The sequence below is a fragment of the Folsomia candida genome, unplaced genomic scaffold, assembly GCF_002217175.1.
Source record: "Folsomia candida strain VU population unplaced genomic scaffold, ASM221717v1 Fcan01_Sc009, whole genome shotgun sequence".
Lineage (NCBI taxonomy): Eukaryota > Metazoa > Arthropoda > Collembola > Entomobryomorpha > Isotomidae > Folsomia > Folsomia candida.
Window position 1 is genome coordinate 3,936,848 of NW_019091201.1, and position 26,290 is coordinate 3,963,137.

At 37.4% G+C, this 26,290-nt stretch overlaps 1 protein-coding gene across 7 annotated transcripts in view; it reads left to right on the forward strand.

Annotated features, from left to right (window-relative positions):
* Positions 1–928: 928 nt before the first annotated feature.
* The window catches only part of LOC110854193 (tyrosine-protein phosphatase Lar), a 224,196-nt gene continuing 198,834 nt past the window's right edge, over positions 929–26,290 (forward strand). For 4 of the 7 annotated variants that reach the window (XM_035854765.1, XM_035854768.1, XM_035854771.1 and 1 more), the window contains exons 1-2: positions 931–1,792; positions 14,413–16,153. In XM_035854765.1, coding sequence (XP_035710658.1) covers positions 16,133–16,153 — 21 coding nt within the window. In that variant the 5' untranslated portion in view covers positions 931–1,792; positions 14,413–16,132. Of the gene's footprint in view, positions 1,793–14,412; positions 16,154–26,290 lie in introns of all 7 variants that reach the window. The other 3 variants (XM_035854767.1, XM_035854764.1, XM_035854770.1) reach the window with 3 other exon arrangements.

The window sequence follows — 26,290 nt, forward strand, 5'->3', positions numbered from 1 at the left end:
TTTAGGACGAGAGTGAAGATTTAACCCTTTTCTTTAAGAGTGATCTGGCAACGGGGAAGAGGAGCTGGGTTGGAGGAAAAGGTGAAGTTTTTAGTGGAATTTTCAGATAGCTAGTTAGATTTGATGGAAAGTTTAGTGTAAATTTTTAGTATTATTGGAAAATGAGTGAAATTTTGGAAATTTGAGTAGTATCAAAATTTGTTATTAGAGGGATGCGATGCGATCCAACTTAAATAAGAATTCTTTAACAATAAAAATAAAGAAAATTAATTAATGAAATTGCACTTTAATTTTATTTATTAATTTCTTTATTATATACACTGCATAGATCAAAGGGCATTTGCATATCTAATATAATAATTTTCTCAATAAAAAACATATCCGAAAAATACAATCGGCGTTAAACTGTAGCAAAAAATTTTTCATGGAGAAAGCATCTACTTTCTCCATAAACAATCGTATCCTAATATACGTCAAACTTACCAATATTGCATTTTAACCCTTTATTTATGCTGAAACATGTAAAAATTTACCTTCTTTCTGCACAATTCATAACAAAGCCTCGTATACACATCATTTTCATACGACTTTACTACCAGATTCACCTTTTCTTCCCCAACCAACCCAGCGTTGTCACTTCCTCCCCTGTTAAAACATCCCTATTGGTTATCCCCTCGTAAAAAGTTGTTCTTCCCGTCTCCCAGTTGTCGTTGCCTGTTCCTCTCTTGTAGCAAAATGCCGGTATAAAAACCTTACTTTTCCATTACACCATAGCATAAACAAACAACTACATTCTACCTTCCCCAAATTTGATATGTAATACCCGCAAAAATTTTGCACAAAAATATGAAAATACCACCTTTTCCACCACCACATCAACATGACTTTCTCCACTTTCTCCGTCCATTTTCTCCTCTAAAATAATTCATCTCAATCTTAAAACGCGACCCATTATTTTACATCAAGCAGTATACCAACTCAAACCAAGAGTTAGATAGATACACTCCGCACCAAAGAATTACACCCGGCACCGATTTCAATCCGGAGCTACCCGATTCCGGGATACTTTTCCAATCCCCACACACATTTCGAACCCACCAACCAACCATGTGTACCCCTCTCTCACTCTCTCCTTTTTCCAGAATATAAACACGCGTTCGGTTAGATCTGCTCAGAGTGTAAGTTTGCTTAGGGGAAGTTGGTCGCCTCTGGAGCCAAGATTTTTATTCACATTTGACAAAGCGGCAGCAACTCAAGTTTATACACCTCGTATCGTACGTATCGTACACAAACCAAATCTACAAAAACATCATCTCTCTCTTCTACCAGAGTCAGATAGGTCTCATCACACTCCAAGAGAGCATCATCTCTCTCACGAGAAGAAGAACCATGAAATTGGTATAGTTTACAGAGTCAAATCCAGTTTTAGAGGCAAATTATATTACACACGGCCTTGTGCAATATTTACACATTGACTCACATCACGATACACAGAAGCAGCAAGGGAGAAATATATGTGTGATTGAAAGATCACGAATTGGACAAAAGTGCAGTGTTGCAGCTGCATCGGGAAAAGTGCATCGGTCTTAAACTTGGAAAGTTTTTGGGCCCGCTTAGAAAAAGAGGAATCAAAAGTTAGTTTAATAATTTAGTGTGAAAATATTGAAAATTTTGATTTTTGTCAAGGGAAGACGACAAGAGTGAAAATTGTGAAAAGTTTGTATTCAATAATTAATAATTTGAGTGTATGTAAGTACTTATTGGATTTTAATTCTAAACGGAAATATAAAAGGTAAATGGAAATTTATTTACATTTCTGATTATAAGTTAGAATTTAATTGCATACACGATTATTGTACATTTTTGGATTATTTATTTAAGCCGGCATTTTATTTTACGAATTTTGGATTTTAATTCTAAGAAACGGTAAATGGAAATTTATTTATTTACATTTCTGACCATAAGAATTTGTGATACACGATTATTAAAAATTTATTTTCTTTATTATTAAACCGGCGTTTTATTTTCCAAATTGTTAAAAAATTCATTCCCCAAATTTTTTTTCGCTTTCTTATTAAAATTAACTAATCTCCAGTCAAGATAAATAGTTCGAAATCATGACCATCCTTATCTTCCCGACAAACCAACTAACTTATCATCCCACAAAGTAAAACATTTTTGTTGCTCAAAGCCAGATAAATTATTGCCGTGCGTACTTTGTACTTTGTACACATCGATAAATAACGAAACGGGCCGTCCGTCAGTTAAAAGAGAAACAGGTCATTGCTCATTTTTTTTCTTCTTTGAACAGTGTCACCAAACCAACTTTGTGTGTATGTCGTAGGCACGCGAGGAAATGAAATTCCTGTACATTCTTTCTTTCTTCAAGAGTGGTTCAGTTCATCATGCATTTTTTAGCAGACAGTTTTATCCAAGGATAAAAGTTAATTGAGCTTTACATCAATTAATTGTGGGAGACGATTACTACCGCACTGTTAAAAATCGGGTAGAGTCAGATATACGGGTATTGATTTGGTAATAACTTGGTACCTGAGTGGTAAATTTTTCATTTGCACAAACGGTAATGCCCTTTATTACCGTGCCGGTAAGAGCGATATATATGTATTTACTCTGGTTCAGTAATAATTTAATACCCGTTTTCTAAAAGTGCAGTCACATATATATTCCGGACTGGTATTGATTTGGTAATAACTTCCTATACATGATTGGTAGTAGTTTGTTCCTGAGTGGTAAATTTTTCATTAGGACGACATTACTAGACGGTAATGCCCCTTATTACCAGTACCGGTAGAGTCATATGTACTCCGGTCAGTAACGATTTAATACCAGTTTTTTTTCTAAGAGTGCACGAATTTTCTCTCTGCGTGCAAGCAAACCTAAACGAACCCCGAATAATTAAGCATTTCAGCTACATTTATGGAATGCAATGCAAAATAGTCGTGCCAAAATCACTTAATAATTAGTATGGATTTCTCCCATATTTGCAAAAATCCATTCCATTACATCACATAATAATAGCGGTTTTCTCTCTGTATAAGTATGTATTTATATTATAGTAAAATCATCGCTCTTTTGGTTTCTGGTAGTATTCTGTCGAGTAAAGAAAAAAATAAAATACATAACGAAAACCAGGACACCGAGTTTTCGGTTCTAGTTCTGACTGACTTTTCTCTCGGTTGACATTTCGCCTGGGTGAATTGTTTGGACGGGAAAATCAATGGTGGTTCGTTAGCTCTGGCTGCTTTTCTCTTGTTGGTTTGTATTCCCCTTAGATTTTCCTCCATTCCAATATTATTATACAGAATCCACTTTAACTCACCTTATGTGTAACATACATACATTAGTGTGTGCCAGTGGCCGCGGAAGCCGTAGGGACATCGGGGACATTAGCATTTTAGGAGGGGTTTATATAAGATGGGGAGATGATGGGGACATCGAATACCCGTGGGGACATTGTCCCTAAATTTCCGCGGCCACTGCATCATATTCATAAATTTGAGTAGCCTGTATCCTCCCAGTGGCCGCGGAAGCCGTGGGGACATTAACATTGTAGGATATAGGGGTAAGGGGTTTATATAACATGGGGAGATGATGGGGACATCGAACACCCGTGGGGACATTGCCCCCTTTTGTCCCCACACTTCCTCGGCCACTGGTCGGTAACTGAGTGCCTTACAAAATCTACTCGTACAATAACAAGAGTGGAAACTATATCACATTTTTCTTTTTTTTTTACTATTTAACCTTTGAATTTTTTACGACCTGACGAAACCGAGTAGTAGAGAATTGAAATTTTAATGAGCATTCATTCCCCCGATATAAATCATTTCTTTTTCCATTCAGTTAAGTTATCAAACTTTAATTTCACCCGTGTAATGAAGAGATTTTTGGTAGCAAGCCAATAAATATGGTGGGAAGGAAATGTTAACAAGTTTTTTTTACCGAAAAAAATCACTTAATTCATCCCGCAAAACATGATGATGATGACACCTTTGATGATATCTCAAAGTTAATAAATCTTCCGCAAAACTGGAGTAGGCACACTTCCAGTATGTTCTTATCTGTCGATAGGATCTACTACTTACAGATCAGGTTTTTTTCATAAAAAAGCTGCTTACTTGTACATAAGTAGTCATTAAATCGTGAAACAAAACAATCCTGCTTATGCTGCATCATCTTGTTAAAAAGTATTATTTAGTTTTAATTTTTCCCTGTTATGAATAATTGCTTTTAGTCGGGTGGGTAAAATTAGGCAGTCGTGTAAATGCATATTAATGAAGTGTGTAACAGCAGCACGCGTCTCTTAATTCTTAAGAAGAAGCAGAGGCAAGGCAACAGCTGGTAAAGGAGGCACTTTTCTTTATATAAAGTTGAGAGCGAGACGCTTAATTGATATGATTACGAGCTGTATACAAGTGGAGGCTTTCACTTATCTTGCATTGCTCGCGGGAGCAGGGGGGACATTAATATTGTAGGAAAAATGCAGTTTTAGGACGTTAAAAAAGGGAGTTTTTAACTCGTGTATCCACTACCAGTGACCGCGGAGGTCATGGGAACATCTGGGGACATTAACATCGTAGGAAAAATACACTTTTAAAACTGGAGTTTTTATCTCGTGTATCTGGGCCGCGGAAGCCGTGGGGACATTAACATTGTAGGATAGGGGAGGGAAGGGTTTATATAAGATGGGGAGATGATGCGGACATCGAACAACCGTGGGGACATTGTCCCTCTGTCCTTCCGCGGCCACTGATTGCATGAAACCACCAGGATTTCATGTTGAAATCCGTTCGAGTATAAAAATGGAGTGCAAATTGTTAACACAATTTCCATCCTAACAAAGTTTGGAAAATGCATAATTAAAATATGTCAAACTCGAGATTGGATGGAGTGGTAGTTGGATTTACATACTCTCGGAACGAAATTGACGGAGTTGTTGGTCACGCATGCATATTGCATATGCATGTAAGTAGTATGACCATAAAATGCCCAAATTGGGTTGAGTACTCGGCCGACAAGTGCAGTTGAAGTTGATAAGTGATTTCAATTAAATTACAAAATTCGTTTTCATCAAGTGCACCACGCTCGCTCGCTGCATTTCCTCGACAGGCTGACAATATTTTTGAAAGTGGATTTGGTTGCACATTTGCATTCCAAAAGTTTTCATCGTATTCTGCTCAAAATCGTATCTTGATTACAAGGGAGGTCTCCCAGCGGATGCTCTCGGATTTTGAGCAAATTAGTGGGAATCGAGTACAAATTTAATTAGGGTGAAATTTGCGAAAGACACGATCTCCCAATGGGCACGTTTGGCCGAGATATTTGCATCCAAAGAGGAGAAAACGCGCCGTGAAGTAGACAAATTTTACACTTTCTAAATTTACTGTGCGTTTTCTCCTCTTTGGATGCAAATATCTCTGCGAAACTTGCCCATTGGGAGATCGTGTCTTTCGCAAAATTCATCCTAATTAAATTTGCGATCGATTCCCACTAATTTTCCCAAAATCGGATAGCATACGCTGGGAAACCTCCATTTCTTGGTTAGTTAGCCATCTCGGTTTATTAATTGCATTGCTAAATTTGTACAGTCACAAGCACTTAAAATGCATTGCTTGCTACTTTAACCGACCAAATTCCATCCATCCATACCCATTTGCATGCATATTTTATTTTACCCCGTCATGTCGTTGCAGGCAGGCAGGCATGTCTAAATAGGGCATAATTCCATTACCTTTATGACAAACATTATACTCATGCAGCAGTTTATGTAATGATAGTAAATATGTTTTGGTACAATAATTACCCAAAAGCGGTACGGCACACAAGGCAGCCAGCTAAATATTGAAGAGGAGAGCTACCAAAGGTTAATAATGGAGTTGCCAAAATTATTGTGGCTGACAGGTGACAAGCAATTCTGGCAAGGAAGAATTGTATAAGCCTAATTTAGCTCTATTTAGTCCGTAAGCAGAGGGTGGATATGTATTTATTTTCGACTTTTTTATTGTTTGATAACGATCGACGGTCAAATTTTATAGGTGTGTACTATGCATAAATCTCATAAATTTCAAAATATTTTTACATGTTGGAACATATTTCTGGGTTTTAAGACGTATTTATAAATGTTTCCCCTATTACAGGAAAAATACGTAAATCGTTTATATATCTTATCAAAAATGCACATATGTTGAAAACATTTCAACGAAGTGAGACGAATTTTTTTTACTCAAAGAAATAGGATTACAAAACTCTAGAAATTCAAACATAAAAATTTTGTGAAAATTCTAATTTTTATGTTTTTTCGTACATACTCGTAAATATTTATTCGTTTTTTTTTCATAAATACATATCCGCCCCCTGTGCATAATAATACACGCAAAATAATACGTCCCTGTAACACACATTTGTCCACATTATCATCACCACCATCCTCCATCCATCCTCGTATTAATTTCCGTTTAATTAATGTCTTTGTACACATAAAATTGGATTACAAATAGGACCCAGTCGTAAATCAGGGGCAAGCAGCTACGTGTACATAAATTAATAAATAGTATAACATATGTAATCCGGCTCTACCTAAATATATGGATTTTGCTCAATCAGTGGGGTTTCTTGCCTATGATTATACACATTTTCCTTTATACCGGAGAGAGAAAGTAATTAACACAGCGTTTTAACATGTATTTAATGCAAAAGCTGGCGAGATCAAAATCAAATCACGTCAAGATAACTTGACCTGACAGTCAGTGAATTAAAGTTGATCAGCCCGTGCTGCATTTATTAATGAGTCGACATAATGAGTCAAATCCAATTAATTTATCTCATTTTGAAAGAAAATGAGCTGCTCCTCATTAACTAAGCTTGGTATATATTCCAATTAATAATATGTAATACTACCAGGAGAGCAGTTCTTTAGTGCCTCGATTTATGTAAGGTGTATGTACAAACACCTATGCACGTATCCTCCTCAGTGGCCGCGGAAACGGTGGGGGTATTAACATTGTAGGATGGGGGAGGCAGGGGTTTATATAACATGGGGAGATGATGGGGACATTGTCCCTCTGTCCCCCACGCTTCTGCGGCCAGTGTAGTTCATCCTCTGTCTGTGAATTTAGCGTTGTAAACATGTAATCAGTGGCCGCGGAAGCTGTGGGGACATTAATATTGTATGATACGGGAGGAAAGGGTTTATATGTAACACGACTGTAGCGACATTGTTCCTCTGTCCCCACGCTTCCGCGGCCATTGATCCTAAGGACGCACAAACACGTGCTAAATTATTAACGTGCATATCTCAACGAGAATCTTGCATATAAAGTAGTTTTCTTTCCCCATTTATTATCCAATCGAATTGTTACGTAAATAAGTAAATAAGTAAACTCTCCTCACTCCCACGTATAAAATGGGACTCGCCTTTTTTGTTATTATTTTCCTTTAACGAGCAGTTACACTTGATCGATTTGCTTTTATCAGTGCAATTTGTGATTCGGTTTGGTTTAGGTTATTGATTGTCGGACCACAGTAATTTTTCGAAAAAAGAGAGAAGCACATATGCATATACATCTGCATGTTTAGACATATTTCGTATTAAAGGCAGTAACCGCGGAAGCCGTGGGGACATGAGGGGACATTAAAATTGTACGATAAAGGAGGCAGGGGGTTTATATAACGTGGGGAGATTATGCGGACATCGAACAACCGTGGTGACATTGTCCCCACACTTCCGCGGCCACTGCATCATATTCATACATTTGAGTAGCCTAAATTCTCCCAGTGGCCGCGGAAGCCGTGGGGACATCTGGGGGCATTAACATTGTAGAATAGGGGATTATATGACATGGGGAGATGATGCGGACATCGAACAACCGTGGGAACATTGTCCCCCTGTTCCGCGGCCACTGCTTGAAGGGAGACGGATGGTTTCGTTCCGCTATTGTTTGTTTGACAACGAGATACATATATATTTTCGACGCGACGAAGCGACGCGATTACGAGGAACGAAACGACGCTAGTAAAGAAATCAATTTCTATCCCTCGCCTCCTCGTTGTATCCATTTGTTAAATGTAGCTTTCTTTCTTTCACTTTCTACCCACCCGAGTGGAAATTTTATCGTCAATACATTTATGACACGAACCATTCACTCGAAAGAAGGATGAAAATAGTTCCTCGAGTGGGTGGAATTGTGCATGAATTTTCTGTAAATTGATCACTCATCTCGTCCTAACGACACTACCATCACATCACCTTTTACTGGGCACTCTTAGAAATCCGGTATTAAAATAATACCAAGCGGTATTCATGTATGACTCTGCCAAAGTGGTATTGATAAGTAATACCTTGTAGTAATAGCTCGGTATTATTAAAATTTTACTATACCGGAATCAAGTTTTTAAGCACCGGTATAGTTTTAATACCAAGCGGTAGCAACTTCAAGACCGAGAAATAAATATGTGCCTGACTATACCAGATTTCTAACAGTGTAGAAATCCAGTATAAAAATAATAGCAAGCCGTATTAATTCATGACTCTACTAAAGTGGCATTGGTAATTCGTGTAGTAATAGCTCGGTATTAAACTTTTCGGTAGCAAGTTTTTACTCACCACCATAATTTTAATATCAAGCGGCATCAACTTTAACACCGGGAAATCAATACCTGCCTGACTATACCAGATTTCTAACAGTGTGCTATTCATACATAACCTGACAAAATGACGACACGACAAGATAATGCAGTTCAACGTCCACTATTTATTGGACGACACTGTATCTCGAGAAAAAAAACAGGACACAATGAACATCATCACATCACAAAATAAAAAAGGATACACGGTGTTACTCATTATAAAAAAATGAGATGCAGTACTAACTTAGCAAGCAGGCAGAGCCAACATCGGGTCAAAACTCTCATAATAAATATATTTAAATATGCTGATGTGATAGAAAGTTGGACTTGGTCGTGAAGTGGACCATAATAAAAACTGACTCATGTACATACACAATAATTGACAATGCACTTATCGGGAATAAAATAAAAATTCAATTTATTTACTACTGTTCGTTCTACATGCAAAATAACGCTCAATTCAATGCATGGCACGAAATTAAATTAAATCTAATCTTTAATGAGTTTAATGAATTTTATGGGTTTATTTGCCTGATTTTATACCTAAAATTGTTGTCATTTCCTAATAAATGATATCCTTAATAACAACGTCGTCTCTTCATCGTGCCCAGATTGACAATGTGTATGACATTCTTTTTTATTTATTCTTATTTTCTGAGGAGTGTCGTTTTAGGCATGACCGTCAAAACATAATCAAATCAAATCGCACAACAATATAACACGTCTCCCATCACATCCAGTGGCCGCGGAAGCCGTGGGGACATTGCCATTGTAGGATAAGGGAGGCAGGGGTTTATATAACATGGGCAGATGATGCCGACATCCAACAACCGTGGGGACATTGTCCCTCTGTATTCCGCGGCCACTGATCATACACATCCATACATACGCATGCATGACTTTCAATTCGAACACAATGCAATTCTATCGCGATGTCGCTCATAAAAACGTCGTCCATTTATCCATTTATCCATCCATCCACTCATGCATCTGTTTTGAGGAGAACAACGTGTCGTCAAATTGTATAGATAGATTCGATATTCGATGGATCCCGATAACCACCAGTCAAGTCAGACACCCTCCGATTCGACTTGGAGGCGAGGGCTTTAAATAAAAAAGCAATCTTGGCCATAAAACGAAACGAATAATAAAAGGAAACACGGACGGATTGAAATGTAAACGTGTCGTATTGTTCTGAATGACGCGTCTGGTTGAACGACCATCCTTGCGCTTCTGCCTTGACTTGGCTGGTGTGGTGTCATGTTGAAAAAATCTTGTCAGAATTCAATCCATGCAATGTTTATGTTTCTTCTTAGAAGCGTTGCTTAGTCAGTTGCATTTTCAACCATTTCTTTTCTTGCGTATGTACATATGTAAATACAGTATCGACAAAAGTTCTCTCCTGGCATGGCATCCTGAACAAATTGAGCGTGTAAGTTTGTGCGTGGGCAGTTTTTTTAGTGAGGAAAGGGTGAGTACGTACTAAATTGCATGGCTTAGTCTGGTATGTAGCAATGGCCGCGGAAGGCGTGGGGACGTTAACATTGTAGGGTGGGGGAGGGACGGGTTTATATAAGATGATGCGGACATCGAATAACCGGGGGGACATTGTCCCTCTGTCCGCACTCACGCTTCCGCGGCCACTGCATAAAAGTATGTTATACTCTTATAAATTCAGTGGCCGTGGAAGCCGTGGGGACATCGGGGAACATTAACATTGTAGGTTTGGGGGAGGGACAGGTTTATACCAGATGGGCAGATGATGCGGATATCGAACAACCGTGGGGACATTGTCCCTCTGTTGTGTCCCCACCCTTCCGCGGTCACTGGTTGAGTGTCGAATCTAGAATATTGAGTCACCCATCATCAACAACATTACTTTATTCACTAGAGAGAAGAGAGGTCATAAAATAATACCAGATTCAACTTTAGTGTGAGAAGGTGAAAAATGTCTTGTCCAGGGGTTGTTCTTTTTAGGCGTCGTGGTCGTGTCTTCCCTTGTTCGTGAGTGTTTTGGCCTGATAGTAAATTGCAGGATTGGTACGTACTTACGCACCAACCACAATGCAACATTATCATAATTATGCAGACACAGACTTGCCCTGGTCGCGTTGTAATACCGGCTTTTACCATTTTGGTCGGTCGGTCAGTACGGGTTCGATCCATAAAATGTGTTGAAATGAAATAACTCGTGGGGTGAGTTTGGCTGGCTGGCGATTACATTTTGAACGTAGGAATCGATTTCATTTCATCCCGTAACAAACAAATTATGGATTGTTTTACAACTTGAAAACAACCGGAATTTCATAATTTCGATTTGAATTTTGTATTTATTTTGCTGGGGTAAAAAGTCGAATTTGAAATTTTTACAGATGTTGGAATAAATGCGATGTAAAAGATAAATTTTGTATTTACAGTCTATTTATTTACGATACGACCCTCGACGTCACCACTGCAATGCTATTAGTAATGAGAGTGATGACGTCGAGGATCGTATGGTTAAAAAAACAGGAGTAGTTTGCTGGAGTAAAAAGTCGAATTTGATATTTTCACAGATTTTTTTTGAATAAATGCGATATAAAAGATCAAGTGTTGTAGTAAGAGATTTTAAATTTAGCAATACTATAGTTTATTTTAAATTGTGAGGATATGAATATTTTTGGTGATCCGGTAATCCTATTAAATTTCTGAGGTAAATAGACAAATAAAGAGTTTTGTAATCAAAAAACTTTGTAAAAATTTATGAAAACTTGAAATATAACGTTATAATTTTCGTTTTCAAAATTTAAAATTCAAAATTTTGCAACAAAACGATTTATTTAAGTTAAAAGGATACGAGTATGCATTTAAAAATATTTCCAGACCCTGTTTTACCTATTAAATTTCATTTGCTGAGGTAAATAGTCGAATTCAGATTTTTGTAAAGGTTTAAAATAAATTGACAATATAACAGATTTCAATTTTATTTCTTCACTTTCAAAATTGATAAAAAAAGGGATTTATTTCAGTTAGAAGGATACAAATATTTCCAGAAATTTGCTGATGGAAATTGTAAATTAAAATTTTCACGGATTTCCCTATAATACATTCGACATGCAAGATATCAATCTTTCCCGATATTCAAACTTTAAAAATGAGACTATGCACAAACAACACGATTTATTCATCTTATACGAATATTTTTTTTCTAGTAAATATTTCCAGATTTTATTTCCATACTCATTCCGTCCCTTTATCTTCCTTCATTCGGTTGGTTTTTTAAGGAAGGAAGTGATGACTGGCTCGGCCAAGATTTAAAAGTTGTTCTTGCCCATATATGCCCCGTCCACATGCCGAGTTTAGAGAGTGGTGGTAACACAATGAATAATGAAGATACGAGATTATTGCACTGCTAAGACTTTTAAAGCGTCGTCGTCATTCTTTCGTCGCTTATTATATTTAATTATCAGTTTTGTTCTCGTACAAAAGTGCTAATCTAATAGCGAAGGTGATTTGCAGCACCTCAACTCCACCATAAACAGACTAAATCGCTGCACTTATGTTTCATCTAAAGGAAAAATATATTATGATTATGAGAAAAAAATCAAGATTACCTATGCACTCGGATAATGGTTATCTGCACTTTTAATGGTTTTTTTTAGATTAAAGTTCATCTCATGTAAAATTCCATGAAAAGATTAGTTTTCTGACCACATTTCAATTTAGCTTCAAAAATTTCAACCAGAATTGGATTATTCAAAAACTAAATAAATAAAATCATTTATTTTGCAGAAGTAAATTTTTATGCAGTGTTTTCCAATTTCTCCAAAATTCCAATCTCATCTAAATTATTCAACTAAATTGATTCAATCATTTACTTTGCAAAAATTGCATTTTTTTTTGTAGCTGACCAGAAATCAATTTTTTCAAAATTTCAATCTGAACTAATTACATGTTCCGAATAAATTGATTCCACCACTTTCCTTATTTACTTTTCCAAATATTTTTTTTTCAAGAAATATTAACGATTAATTACACCACACCATGAAAATCTGCAGATACAAATCTGGATGACGGATTAGATTCCATTTAACTTGCGGTTCATTGCACTTTTTCATACAAACAGCATCTGGCTGGCGAATACATATGTACCCTCATGACAAGATTTTATTCGATATTTCTTCCACCACTGCTTGGAGCACCCTCACTTTTAATAATCAATTTCAATATTTACCAACATCCTTCATTTCATCCCTGGCAGAAATGATTATGACAACGCAATACAAAAAATTTGCATATCTGATGACTTCCAAAGAGTAATAAGGAATCATGATTAATGGTAGAAATCAATTTGTATAAATGTCAATATGGATTTATGTCTGACTGAATTTTAGAGTGTCTCTCTTCTTCCACTGCGGATGTGAAATGAAGATGAGTTGTGCAGAATAATAAAAAGCATTTTTTTGTGCCAAGTGAATAAAAAAATTCCAGTAAATCATGTCTCGAAACGTGTTTCCAACTTAAATTACGCATGTTTGAGTACATGTTCTTCTATGAGTGAACCACTTATTAATATTTAAGTATTTGGTTGCATGTTGGTACATACTCGATCATTTCTGTTTTAAAATTGTGGCATATTTGCAAAAAACGACACAAAAATTCGGCTTGATTACTTACAATGGAGGTTTCCCAGCGTATGCTCTCCGATTTTGAGCAAAGTAGTGTCAATTGATGACAAAGTTAATTAGGATGAAATTTGCGAAAGACACGATCTCCCAATGGGCACGTTTGGCGGAGATATTTGCATCCGAAGAGGAGAAAACGCGCAGTAAATTTGGAAAATGTTAAATTTGTCGACTTTACTGTGCATTTTCTCCTCTTCGGATGCAAATATCTCTGCCAAACGTGCCCATTGGGAGATCGTGTCTTTCGCAAATTTGATCCTAATTAAATCTGTGATCATTTTAAACTAATTTGCTCAAAATCCGAGAGCATGCTCTGGGAGACCTCCATTATCACTGACAATTTATCAGCTAGGTTTGGATAATAAATACCAAATTATTATTTACCAATAACTAATAAATACTAATAACAAAATACATAGATACTGTCTTCTTCAGTAGCAATCGTTCATGGTAATACATACACACAAATTTGACACCGTACTAAATAAATTAGCAAATCAAGACGGACGACACTACAGGGTTTCTCTTTCTATAAAATTACAAATCGTGACATGTTAGAGACAACATTAGCCCCAACTTTACCAAACATGTCATTCACTTACGTACTTAATTATTCGAGAGAATTGCTAATACGCGTCGTCGTGTTGTTCGCTTCCTTCACACATATGCAAATTCGCTAATAAAACTTGTTACAACAACACAGACGACAAGCACTTCTCATCTCATCACACGAGGACACAGACGACAATTGATGTACATACACACACACGAAAAATAAATGAGCAGAAACATATAACCCGTCCATTCATGAAAGTCATAACAGTAGAAGAAAGCAAAGTACCACGCTTTACATGTTACCTCCACAATTTTAAACAGTGGCCGCGGAAGGGTGCGGACAGAGGGACAATGTCCCCACGGTTATTCGATGTCCGCATCATCTCCTCATCTTATATAAACCCCTGCCTCCCCCTACCCTACAATGTTAATGTCCCCCCAGCTTCCGCGGCTACTGTCACACTTTAAAGAATTGCACCTGAACTCCACACCCACCAAAATATCTTTGCCCGCATTTCTCTAAAACACTGAACGTTTCTCTTAACAGGTCGTAAATCCGACGCCATCGTCGCCACCGCCACCTCCATCTCACAATCTGGAGGAAGAAAGAAAGCAGAAGTGAAAAGAGGAGCAAGAGTATCATAAAGGAAACCGTTTTAGTGACATTTTATTATTGAGATGGGAATTCTAGCCGGGTCCTTTCCCCCCATTTCTGCTTGACAAGGCGAAAGGAGTAATATTCAAAGTCGACCCATCCACCTGAACCTGAACCTCCAGAAATGAACACGGGGCGTTTTACATCCTTAAATAATTACACGGCTTCCCGTTAAATCTCCAAAGTGCCATCGGAACAAGTCTCCAAGTGCAAAAAGCGAGAGAGATTTATTTAGTCATCTTCATATCAAAAACAGTTAGAAATACATGAAAATAATAATTCGTATCTGCAAAATTCTCCACCTTTACCCTGGCTTTTTAATGAATTAAATCTTATCCACTTGTAGACATAACCCAAGATAAGCCCCGTTTTCACGTGACCTTTCACTTTTTCACGCCTCACTCGATATACAGGACGTCAACCCAGTTTTTCGCGATAAAGTCATCATCACCAGAATATTCATTAATAACTGGAAACAAAAAAAACATAAAAATTAATTGGTGACATTTACACGAAAAGTAAAACGTAAAAGAGCAAGACATTCTTACATGAATTAAACCTTCGTGTGCCCATTTTTAACCAGTGTTTTGTTCTCTTGATCTCAACTCAAGTTATCAAGAAGGATCTCGTAAAGTGAAAATTATTCCAAGGCCAGGCAGCAAAATATTTCCGAGCGTAATAATAATAATATTCCAGAAGCAAGCAAGCCCAGCAAATATTTAATACAAAACAAAACTACATACCATTTTCCAGTGGGAGTGATTATGCCCATGTGCAAATCTAATGCTAATGTTTATTGCTATTACCGTAAATGAATCCCAGCAAGTAAATTCCCACCAAGAAATCCAGCTAATTGGATTAGTGGCGAAATAAATCTTTTCGCATACTAATCTGACGTAGTTTTTACTTACCTAAAAGTCGCTTCACGCTGTATCTTATCCATATTTACATATGTACATTGTGGCATTTAAGAAATTTATCCATATCAAGATGTGCTTTATGTTTCGTAATTTTGTAGCTGAAAAAGAATGCGAATCACAGAATTCAGTAACAACAACAACAACTACAAAGGAAAAGCCTAAATTGCGAGTAAATTTTTGATGTAAATTTTTTTTCTAAGGCTCGGATTACAAAGTCAACAAAGGAAAAGGAAATAAAAGTCAAATTTAATTGTTTAAACGACTTTTTACGCTTGAGAGGAGATCACCTGCGGAAAAAATAATCGTATCAACTCCGGAACTTCATAGTGTTTTCGTGTATATTCGTCAGTGACACTCAAGACTCCTTAAAACACACACTTTACGAAACTTTACCTGGTTTGGTCGTAGTGTTTGTGTAATTAGCAAAACTTGTGTAACTAAACTAACAAGGAGTAAGTGGGGTAAACAAATATACGGCTAAATTCGTTACTTTCTGTCGTGTCTCCAACTCCACGTGAGTTTTACTTTCACTCCTGTTTGACTCCTCTTAAACGAGAGACTGCTCTAATTAACTAATTAGATTATTGTGTTACCTTACTTACTTACTTTGTGTGCTGGTGACATTTGGACGTTTTGGATCTTAAAAAAGAACATAGAACAGCGTCACGCCGGAGGATTAGCACAACGGTGAAATGAAGTCCCGGGCTAATCAGGTCAGGAAAAGTTTTTTGTACTTTCTCTCTAGATTTTTAATTAGTGTAGTAATTTATTTAAATGTGTCGCAAACACGTTTACATAGATTTAGTTTTATGAAAAGACCAAAAAACACGGTTGATTGAGGTTCATCTACGTAAAAAGGAAGTCATTTTTCATCATAAAAAAATTGCGAAAAAAATTGTGACGCAACTTAAGACGTAAAAAAACACTGCGAATCCCGGTATTTTGACTGTCAGGTAAAAAATTGAGGTTTGTTTACCCAGGATATTTGATCATAAAATATTTCAATTTCTAAAGATAAACTGCTAAAAAAAACTTGTTACGTAAAAAAAAAACATTTAAACCCTGTGTTTTGACTATCAGATAAAAACCTGAGGTTCATTTACACAAAAGCATCACTAAAATATTTTAATTTTTATAAAAAACACTGCTAAAAAAATTTGTTACGTAAACAACATTTAAACCTGAGTATTTTGACTACCTGGTAAACAAATTGAAGTTTATTTAATTAAAAGCAAAGTAATTTCATCATAAAATAGTTCAATTTCTAAAAAAAACTGCTAACAAAACTTGTTACGTAAAAAAACATTTAAACTCTGTATTTTTTCTGCAAGGTAAAAAAATTGAGGCTCATTTAACCCACGAAAACAAAGTCATTTTATCATTTCTAAAAAAAAACCTGCTAAAAAACTTGTTACGTAAAAACCCCGGGTATTTTGCCTACCAGGTAAAAACCCGATGAAGATTCTCTTTCTCTCTAATCCTCCACTAACTACTTGTCAACGATGATATCGCCAATCAAAGAAGACTACGAAAGAGGGAGAGAAAACTAGGCGAAAGTTTATTTGGACTGTCTCCGCTTTCTCTGTTCGTCTTCTTCTTCTTAGATAGCTGACTATGAAATGCTCCTCCTCAGTTTTCCGGCTAATTACCCTCTTAAAGCCAAATAGTCCGGTTGGGGAACTGTCATTTCGGATATTTGAATGGGGATGAGAGTCTCCTCCTGGGAGGCGAGATTACGATTACATTTACTCCGGCGACGAACGTAACGGGTAATTTCGTTTGTCTCTATCAAACCCAACGAAATGTCGTCTATTCCTAAACATCAGCAGAAGAAGAGCGATAATCTGATTCTCGTCCTCGTCGTAGTCGTGTCCTTCATTAAATCGAGTTTTATGGTTGCAAGAACATCCTGTTTTTGGATGCAGTTCTCCAAATTGTCAATTTAATGAGAGTGTAATACAATAAAGTACACGGTTTTTGGTCATGGTCGGTCTTTAAGACGGAGTTAATAAAAACGGGGTAGAAACCATCAAGTTTCAAGTCGAGGAGTCGAGTAGAAATTATTGTGATGAATTCTGCAGTATTTATTTGACAAAAGCTATTTAGATGCATATTTTATTTAGTTGTGTATGTAAATTTTTTGCATAATCCGGCCGAAAAATTTTTTATAGGTTCAATTCTGTGGAATCTATATGCATAATTTTGCCAAATCGCTCTTTATAAAAGTTTTTTGCAGAAAACTGAGCCAAATTTTTGCAGGAAAGGGGTTCAAATTTTTATCCAATTTTTTCTTCGGAATTACAATTTTAAATAATGCAATGGAAATGAAATCCATCAATTTTCAAATCTTTTACGAATTTTATTTACTTTATATTTATTTACATATTCTCAGATTTTCATTTTTCCAGTGAAAATATCACCAAAAAAATCTGACTGAACAGTTGGGACATTTATTATTATTCGGACCAAATTTCATGTTCCATTAGACTCAATATCACTCCAGGACACGAACAAACCAGTTTTCTTTTTTGTCCCAAAATATTGTTCCAATCGGGCAAATAAAATAACGTCGAATGCATCCGTTGTTGTAGAAAAATTGGAGGGGACAGACCGAACTTTTTACTGGAAAACTTGGTATTTTTTCTTCATTTCTTTCCTCCCCCGGAGAAGAAAAGAAAGTATGAGTTTGCAAGCTGCCATGTTTTTCTCGACAGAACACACATCGAGCTTCGCTGGCTGGCTGGTTGACAGGGAAAAAGTCGAAGAAATATTTATTCTAATCGCCCGTAAATATTCCAAACATGTGCCCACACTCCATCTCTCTCTCCTATTTTCCTCTCGTAACGTAATCAGTGGCCGCGGAAGCCGTGGGGACATCGGGGGACATTAAAATTGTAGGATAGGGGGAGAGACGGTTTTGTATAAGATGGGAAGATGATGCGGACATCGAACAACTGTGGGGACATTGTCACACGCTTCCGCGGCCACTGAACGTAACACACAGAAAGTAAGGAGCTGGGAGTAAATGAGATTTGTAATTGGTTCAGTCTAAAGAAAATAGTGAGATCAAAGCAAAATGGATTCAGCAAGGGAAGCAAAATAGATAGAGAAAAATCTCGTCTTTTTTATTAAATAGAGGAGAAGAAGATTCGATTCAATAAATTCGAGTTTTTTAAAGAAAAAAATGCAGATTTTTATTTTTATTCTCACCGTCTGCATCTTCTCGTTAGATAAATACACTAGTAAATAGATGTCGTCTTTATGTGTGTGGAAAAAACCAGTCTATAAAGACATTATTATTATTTCCATCGTGTTCATACCGACCACGAGATAGATTTGAAGATTTTAAATCTCTCCTCTTCCCTTTGATGATGATGACTAATTGGGCAGTAAAATATCGCGACAGGGGGGAGAGAGACGAGGTGGATGATGTCGCAGTATTATGACCAGTGGCCGCTGAAGCCGTGGGGACAATAACATTGTAGGATAGGGAAGGGACGGGTTTAACTAACGTGGGGAGATGATGGGGATATCGACGAATAACCGTGGGGACATTGTCCCTCTGTCCGCGGCCACTGATTTATTACTTCTGTCAGCCATAGTAGATAGATCTTCCCTCGGATAAAACATCCATCGTATCAGCACTTGGCGAAAAGGCGAGAAAGCTTTTATTCATCATTAGCAAGTAGTCGGGTCGGATTGGATTATTAACAAGCCAATTTTAATGGGAGGCACGCACCTCACTCACTTCTCAAACATGGCATCAAATCCGTTTGTTTAGTCACAAAGTGTATGTACATACGCGTCATTAGGCCAGTGGCCGCGGAAGCCGTGCGGGGACAGTAACATTGTGGGATGGAGGAGGCAGGGGTTTATATAAGATGATGCCGACATCGAATAACGGTGGGGACATTGTCCCTCTGTCCTCCGCGGTCACTGTATTAGGCTAAAATATGTATTAAGTTTGCATTAAATCCAGTGGCCGCGGAAGCTGTGGGGACATTAACATTGTAGGATGGAGGAAGAAAGGAATTATGTAGCATGGCCTGATGATGGGTACATCAAATAACCATAGGGACATTATTACCCTGTCCCCACGCTTCCGCGGCCACTGCACTAGGCTAAAATATGTATTAGGTTTGCATTAAATTGATCACCCCCATTATTATTAGTCTCTCTCTCCCTCTGTATCTGCTTGGCTTATCTGTTCGTGTAGGATTTATGGAGACAAATGTATGTGTTATATTGCACACACACAAGTAATAAACGAGATTGGCGGAAATCACTAGGGACCAGAAGAGAAAGCACATGATCAGTAGCGTCGTCCTTGTGGTTTGTACACTATTTACTTTACTCACAGAATGGATCCGTTTGTCCTGCATATTAACAACATAAACTATGCTCCAAACATACAATTTATGTATCTCTCTTTGTCTCTGACTATGCATAAAATTGTGATAAGAAGACGGAGCCAGATTCGTATTTATTTACACAAGTAATAACTGCATTTTACATGATTCTCCGGCAAAAGTTGTTCGCGAGGTTAGCGACTTGTTTATGAATCTTGTTTTCATGAAATGAAATCCTCTTTATGGTTGTAAATTTGACTCTTTCTTTCAAAGTTAGAGTGGCAACAATGACAGGAAAATGTAAATAATGCTGCTAGACCCCCGCGACTATAATTGCGGAGTGTTTTTGGTCCGTTGTTGTTGTTGATTGTCATATTTGAAATGCAGTGTTAAGTGAAAGCTATTGTTTACAGAACTTACAATAATTCTGCATTAGGCCGGAATTATTCGACTTGTTTCCAGATAATGTATACCTCCATTCTTTACCTTGACAAGTGTGCTAGCTTGACTTGTTGAAGAGGAGGAAAAGGCGATAACCCATTAATTATCATGGAAGAGTAAGGCCCAAGAGTGAGTGAGCACAATAATTATCACTGTCTTGTCTTGGCCTCTCCAAATTTAAGCTGCCCAGCTTATCTTGGTCTTAACCAAGTTTCATTCATTCATTGTGTAATTGCATGAATTCTCGTCACGCCTCGGAGCAGCGGAGGAGACGTTACGTTTCGAGGGAGAAAGCATCCCATCACTTTTGCCCGTCTGGTCTGCTATCGAATCAAAATGGTTTGGTTTGTATGCCAGCCAGGGAGAAGAGAGGAAGAGACAGTGGCCGCGGAAGCAGTGGGGACATTAACATTGTATGATGGGAGGAAGAGAGGGAATGGTTTATATAAGATGGCGAGATAAGTAGGTTTCGAGGACATTGTCCAATTTGTCCCTCTGTCCCCACGCTTCCGCGGCCACTGAGAGGCAGGTTCAATTCAATGCAAGGAGGCGGATTGTTAGTCCGGGTGTTAATGTGGGTAAGCCGGAAAATTCTTGGAGTGTAAGCTCAAGTCCTTTTCTCCCGAGAAAATCTGACTATTAGAGAAAGAAGCTAAGCTCAAACCCGTGTTCGACGTTATTCAGCTCGAATTGGCACTCAATTCAACAAGCAGAGTTCAGAGGATATGTATGCATCGCATTGCTCATATAAATAGGGTGACCGCGCCAGTGGCCGCGGAAGCTGGGGGACATTAATTTTGTAGGATTGGGGGAGGGAGAGGTTTATGTAACATGGGGAGATGTTTGGGACATCGAACAACCGTGGGGACATTGTCCCTCTGTCCGTGGCCACTGGACCTCACCATTAGAAATTATTGGAGAAAGCGAAAGGGTAAAGGAACCCAGAATTCGGTGCTATTGGCAAATTCGGAGCGAAATCTATCTACAACTTCCTCCCCTACAACTCTGGCAAAGGATGTAATAGTGTTAGTTTAACCGTGTAATGTTGTGATACCAAAAACCACCACGGACGGACCAGTCCTACTTTATCGTTCCTCTAGAAATACTTTCTCCAGGAGAAAGAAGAGTGAAAGTAATCAGTAGTCCGTTCCCTGCTCCGTCTCCTTTTTGTGCCAGGGACGAGGACGCTTCGTTTAAGAAGACGGTCATATTATTAAGGGGTGAAGGCACTTTATAAGATCGTTATGTTTGTCTGTCTGTTTGTCCTTCTGTCCATCTGTTGGTCCGATCACTCGTGAGCACAACGATGTAAAGACATGAAATTTTGAAAATGGGTCTTTACTTCAAGGGAAAGACCTGATTAAAATTTGCCGTAGGTCACATCAAGGTTAAAAAGGTCAGTGACCTCGGTTTTGACCTAAAAGGCTGTAAAAAGGTCACAAAACCTTAAATTCCAAACATACCTCACAAATCTTGATAACACTTCAAGTTTAAACACTTGCAAACTGGAAAATACTATACAATACTAATTCTGACGTAAAATGCACTGCTTTCACCCCTTTGTTTAACACGTTCTAACGCTTTATTGAACATTGCAGTTGCACACCCACTGTTTGTCTGTTGATCTATATAACAGCAGTTGGTCGGTGCTACTAGCAAATAAAAGACGGGTGGGTAGTAGTGGGAAGTGTAGAAGGCTTTTTACCACCACTTGCCCCAGGGTGATGTCATGTCACAAGAGAGAGAAAATCTTTAGACTTTCTCTCTCTACTGCAGACAATCGGATAGAGAAGTCAGTGGCCGCGGAAACGTGGGGACAGACCAGAGGGACAATGTCCCCACGATTTTTCGATGTCCTCATTTTATATAAACCCCTCCCTCCCCCTATCCCACAATGTTAATGTCCCCACGGCTTCCGCGGCCACTGGTAGTCAGGGTCGGGTCGCTGGATTCATTCTCTATTGTCGAGGAGCTCAAAGAAGGTTAAATTATTGGATGAACGAAGGCGACTTCTTTTCCGAGTAAAGACACCCGGGGCCCTTCTGGCTTTGAAAATGCTATTAAACATGGCACAAGATCCGGCTTTTTTCTCGGTCATAACGTTCATCTCGAGTTAAATTTCTATCCGGAATATTCAAAGAGAAAGCTTTTCACTAAATTGTGCATGTCTTTTGTGTGGGCGATGGGCTGGGTGAAAAAAAGGTGTTCTTCTTCATTTCATCTCATTCGAAATTAGTTTCTTTTTTGCACTTCTTTTCTGCAACGTAACACCGGTTTTTTGTTGTTTTGTTACGAAAGAGGTCCCGGGTAGAAATTAGTGTGTAGAATTCTGCAGGACTTGACAAAAGCTGGATGTATATACAATTATGCAGAATTGGTTTGCATAATCCTGGTCAAAATTTCTGTTTTATTCTGCAGAATAATATTTGCATAATTATGCATAGTTTGTTTTACACAAAGTTTTTCTGCAAAAAATTGGGCAAAATTTCTGCAAAAAATAAGGCAAAATTTCTGCATACAATCCATCTAAATTTCTGCATAAAACCCAAAAAATTTCTGCACAAAATCTATCAAAATTTCTGCACAAAATCGGACTAAATTTCTGCATAAAATCCGTTCTAATTTTTAGTCGGGCAGAGAGCAACCAACAAATGTTATGTATTCGGAAACTTTAATATATTTCCATTATTTCATTACTCTTCTTCTGGCCTCCTCTCCTCGGAGGAAAAAATGACGGAGTGACGAGGACAAATCGACCATGTGGGGAAACGGAGAAAGACTTTCTTTAGTGTGAAATCCGACTTGAACTTTCCTTTCAAAGGGTGTAACCAGCCGTGCAAAAGTATCAAAGTTGCTTCCCGGGTTCAATTGGATTGGATTTTGAGAAATCTTCAGCGTCAAGTTTTTTTGGGGAGGAATTTTAGCATGGAAAAGTCAAGCAGATTCGTTTTATGAGATAATACGGACAAGATTGCATATTTATCTATTTGCATATTTAGTACATAACTAATTTCACACATATTTCAAATTTTGCTTAAAACTTATCGAACCCATGCATCGACACTCGATTTAAAAAGCGAGAAAAATGAGAAGTCAAGCAGTTCGGTTTTATGAGATAATATGGACAAGATTGAATATTGTTTAGTATTTGCATATTTAGTACATAACTAATTACACACATATTTCAAATTTCACTTAAAACTTCTTGTCTCACAAGTCGAAGCGATGCATCGACACTCGATTTAAAATATGCGACAGGCAAATATCTCATTTTCAACTCTCTTTATCGGTATTTGCATCTAATTTCAACAAGGCGAACTGGTCATGACGAAGAAGAGGAAGATGAAAAGATTCCAACTTTCCAATCTTGGAGAAGTTGTGATGAAAAAATAAAAAAAGAGACGAACGATTTGGTTTGGTCGTTATGAGAAATTCTTCGTTTTTGTCACCCCCACTGATGCTGAGTAAGTACATAATACGTAGAATGCATACCCTCATCTCACTCGTTGACAAATATAGGAAGAAGAAGGGGGAAGGAAGGAAGTGAACGAGACTTATTTTTTTATCAGAGGACATACATGTGAGCAGCAGTGGCCGCGGAAGGGTGTCGACAGAGGGGCAATGTCCCCACGGTTATTCGATGTCCGCATCATCTGCCCATCTTATACAAACCCCTCCCTCCCCTATCCTACAATGCTAATGTTCCCAGATGTCCCCACGGCTTCCGCGGCCATTGCTTCGTTATAAGCAGCTACAGAGACGTTAGACGGACGGATTTAAAGGGTTTAAAGCAACCACTTTGGTGTTATTTCTAAACTAAGGATGGTGAATCCTGAGCAATCATTCCATCTCTCGCTACTTTTTTCTTGTAGACAAAAAATTGAAAGGAAATGCTTACATTGAGGTTTCTTTAAACTTTTGGCGTTTGATTTTCCTACAAACTCGAAATGAGACGAGTGCGTCAAGTTTGAGGTCGCAATGGAACGATTGTATTTTTACTATAAATATACCAATCTTGAACACTTTGACTCTGTAATACGCAACTTTACGCATGAAAATATTTAGAACATTAATACAGGAATCTTGAAACAAAAATGTTTAACGATCATTCAAAATTTTAAGTTGTTTAGAAATGAAAATTTTACGAGAGTCTAATTTTACTTTAATGGAAATTTTTAGTATGTTTAGTCCTTGTGCTAAATACTTGTGTCCTTTGCATAAAAATTGTACTTGAAGTTATGCAACTGATTGTGTAATTCCATTACGGAAAATGCACTTTTTATTGCTCGTGTAAGTACTTGCAGAATTTTAAATGGAGGAAAATATTGGAGGAAAAAGTGACGATACAGCAAAAACTAACTGGCTCAATGGATTTAAGTACATAATAGAATACAACAAGTATACGCACTTATCTGTACAACGGCAATAAAAGGGATTATGACATGATTTCTTTTGAATCATGAAAAGAAAAACATTTCCGAAACCGAAAAAAAATATTGATTTATGTACCTAGAAAAAAAAATAAGTCGGCAAACTTTTTAGACAAATTTTCCCAAATTATAAAATACAGATAAATCTCCGGGAATTTGGCTTTCACAAAAACAAAAGAAAAATGTAGGATTATAGAAAAAATATATAATTAAACTTTAATCAGTTAAAACATCTCCGGTAATTTAGTTAACGAAAAATATTGGTTTATAACAAGTTTCCAATCAGACTTTCATAAATTAAAATAAAATCCTCATTTTATCGAGCTACCTTACCGCAATACTTATCAAGTTATTAGTTTGAAATACTAGAGAGAAAAGGTAACCAATCCACAATGGATGGTCACCCATCGATGCATTTCTTACATAAGACTTGCCATTAGGTAGGTGCCTTGGGCAATTCCATTATGGAAAATGCCCTTTTTGGCTCAAGTACTTATTTCTCAAAATTTCTTAAAAGATGTTCCCCACAAGCTATCCAATATATCGTATATTTAGGAATTATATATAACAAAACCAGCAACTTAAATGACATAGGATTGGAGAATTGGGCAAATGGCCATTTCAACTGAACAATGAGAATAACAGGGATTATGTGATGTTATATTGCACGGAATGAGAGAAAGAAGCCGAGAAAAAAAGTAGAAAGCAAAAGGAAAATAAAAAGAGAACGAAAACTAACTTAATGGATGTGGAAGAAGGAAACCTCATGCCAAGAAAAAATATGAACCATTTAAAAAAATAGATAGATTATTTTATTTATTATGTTTTTTTCCAAAAATGAAAAATATACTTGCAAAATATAAGATATGAGTCAAAGTCTGTTATGAAATGAAAAATGAAAGCAGTGTTTCGGGTGAAAGTAAGTAACAACTTGTAAGAAATAACGGGGAGAAAGTGGTTTCTTGCAGGTAAATATTTCGACCTGCAAGAAATGCGAGGCGCTATAAACTGCGCATACGGCGAGTGGCTAAATGGCGCATATTTCTTGCATTTTCTCCCAGTTTCTTGCACCTCCCATTTCTTGCATTTCTTCCTTTAAAGTGTAAGAAATGTATCTAGCTAACCCACAAGAAACGAAACACTGAGCTCAATAAATTATGCAAAAAATTGCGAATAAGTAACGATGATAAATTGAAATTGATTAATACATTTCTCAAAAAATAGGAAACAAAACATACGAATTTTTCATATTTTACGACGTCGAGAAACAAATCACTTATTATTTATTAATTTCACATTACCCGAAAACCTACCCGAGTAACAGATCGCTTTCTTGATTGCGTAATGCGATCCTGTCCGAAGTGACGGGACGGTGACGTGATACGAAATGACACGACGATGAGACGCGATTTCCTCTCTCTCCTCTCTGACACGGGCGCTGACATGAATACGAATTCACGTTTCATTCCATGTCATTCTTGATTATAGGATATCCATCAAATCGAAATATCCACCAGCACACTAGCTGTCCAAATATTTGCATGATACAAAATTCAGATTGTTCATTTAAACAGGAGTCCTGTCCTGTTATTTGTTCGCATTGGCGGCGGAACCAGGGGGACATTTTCCC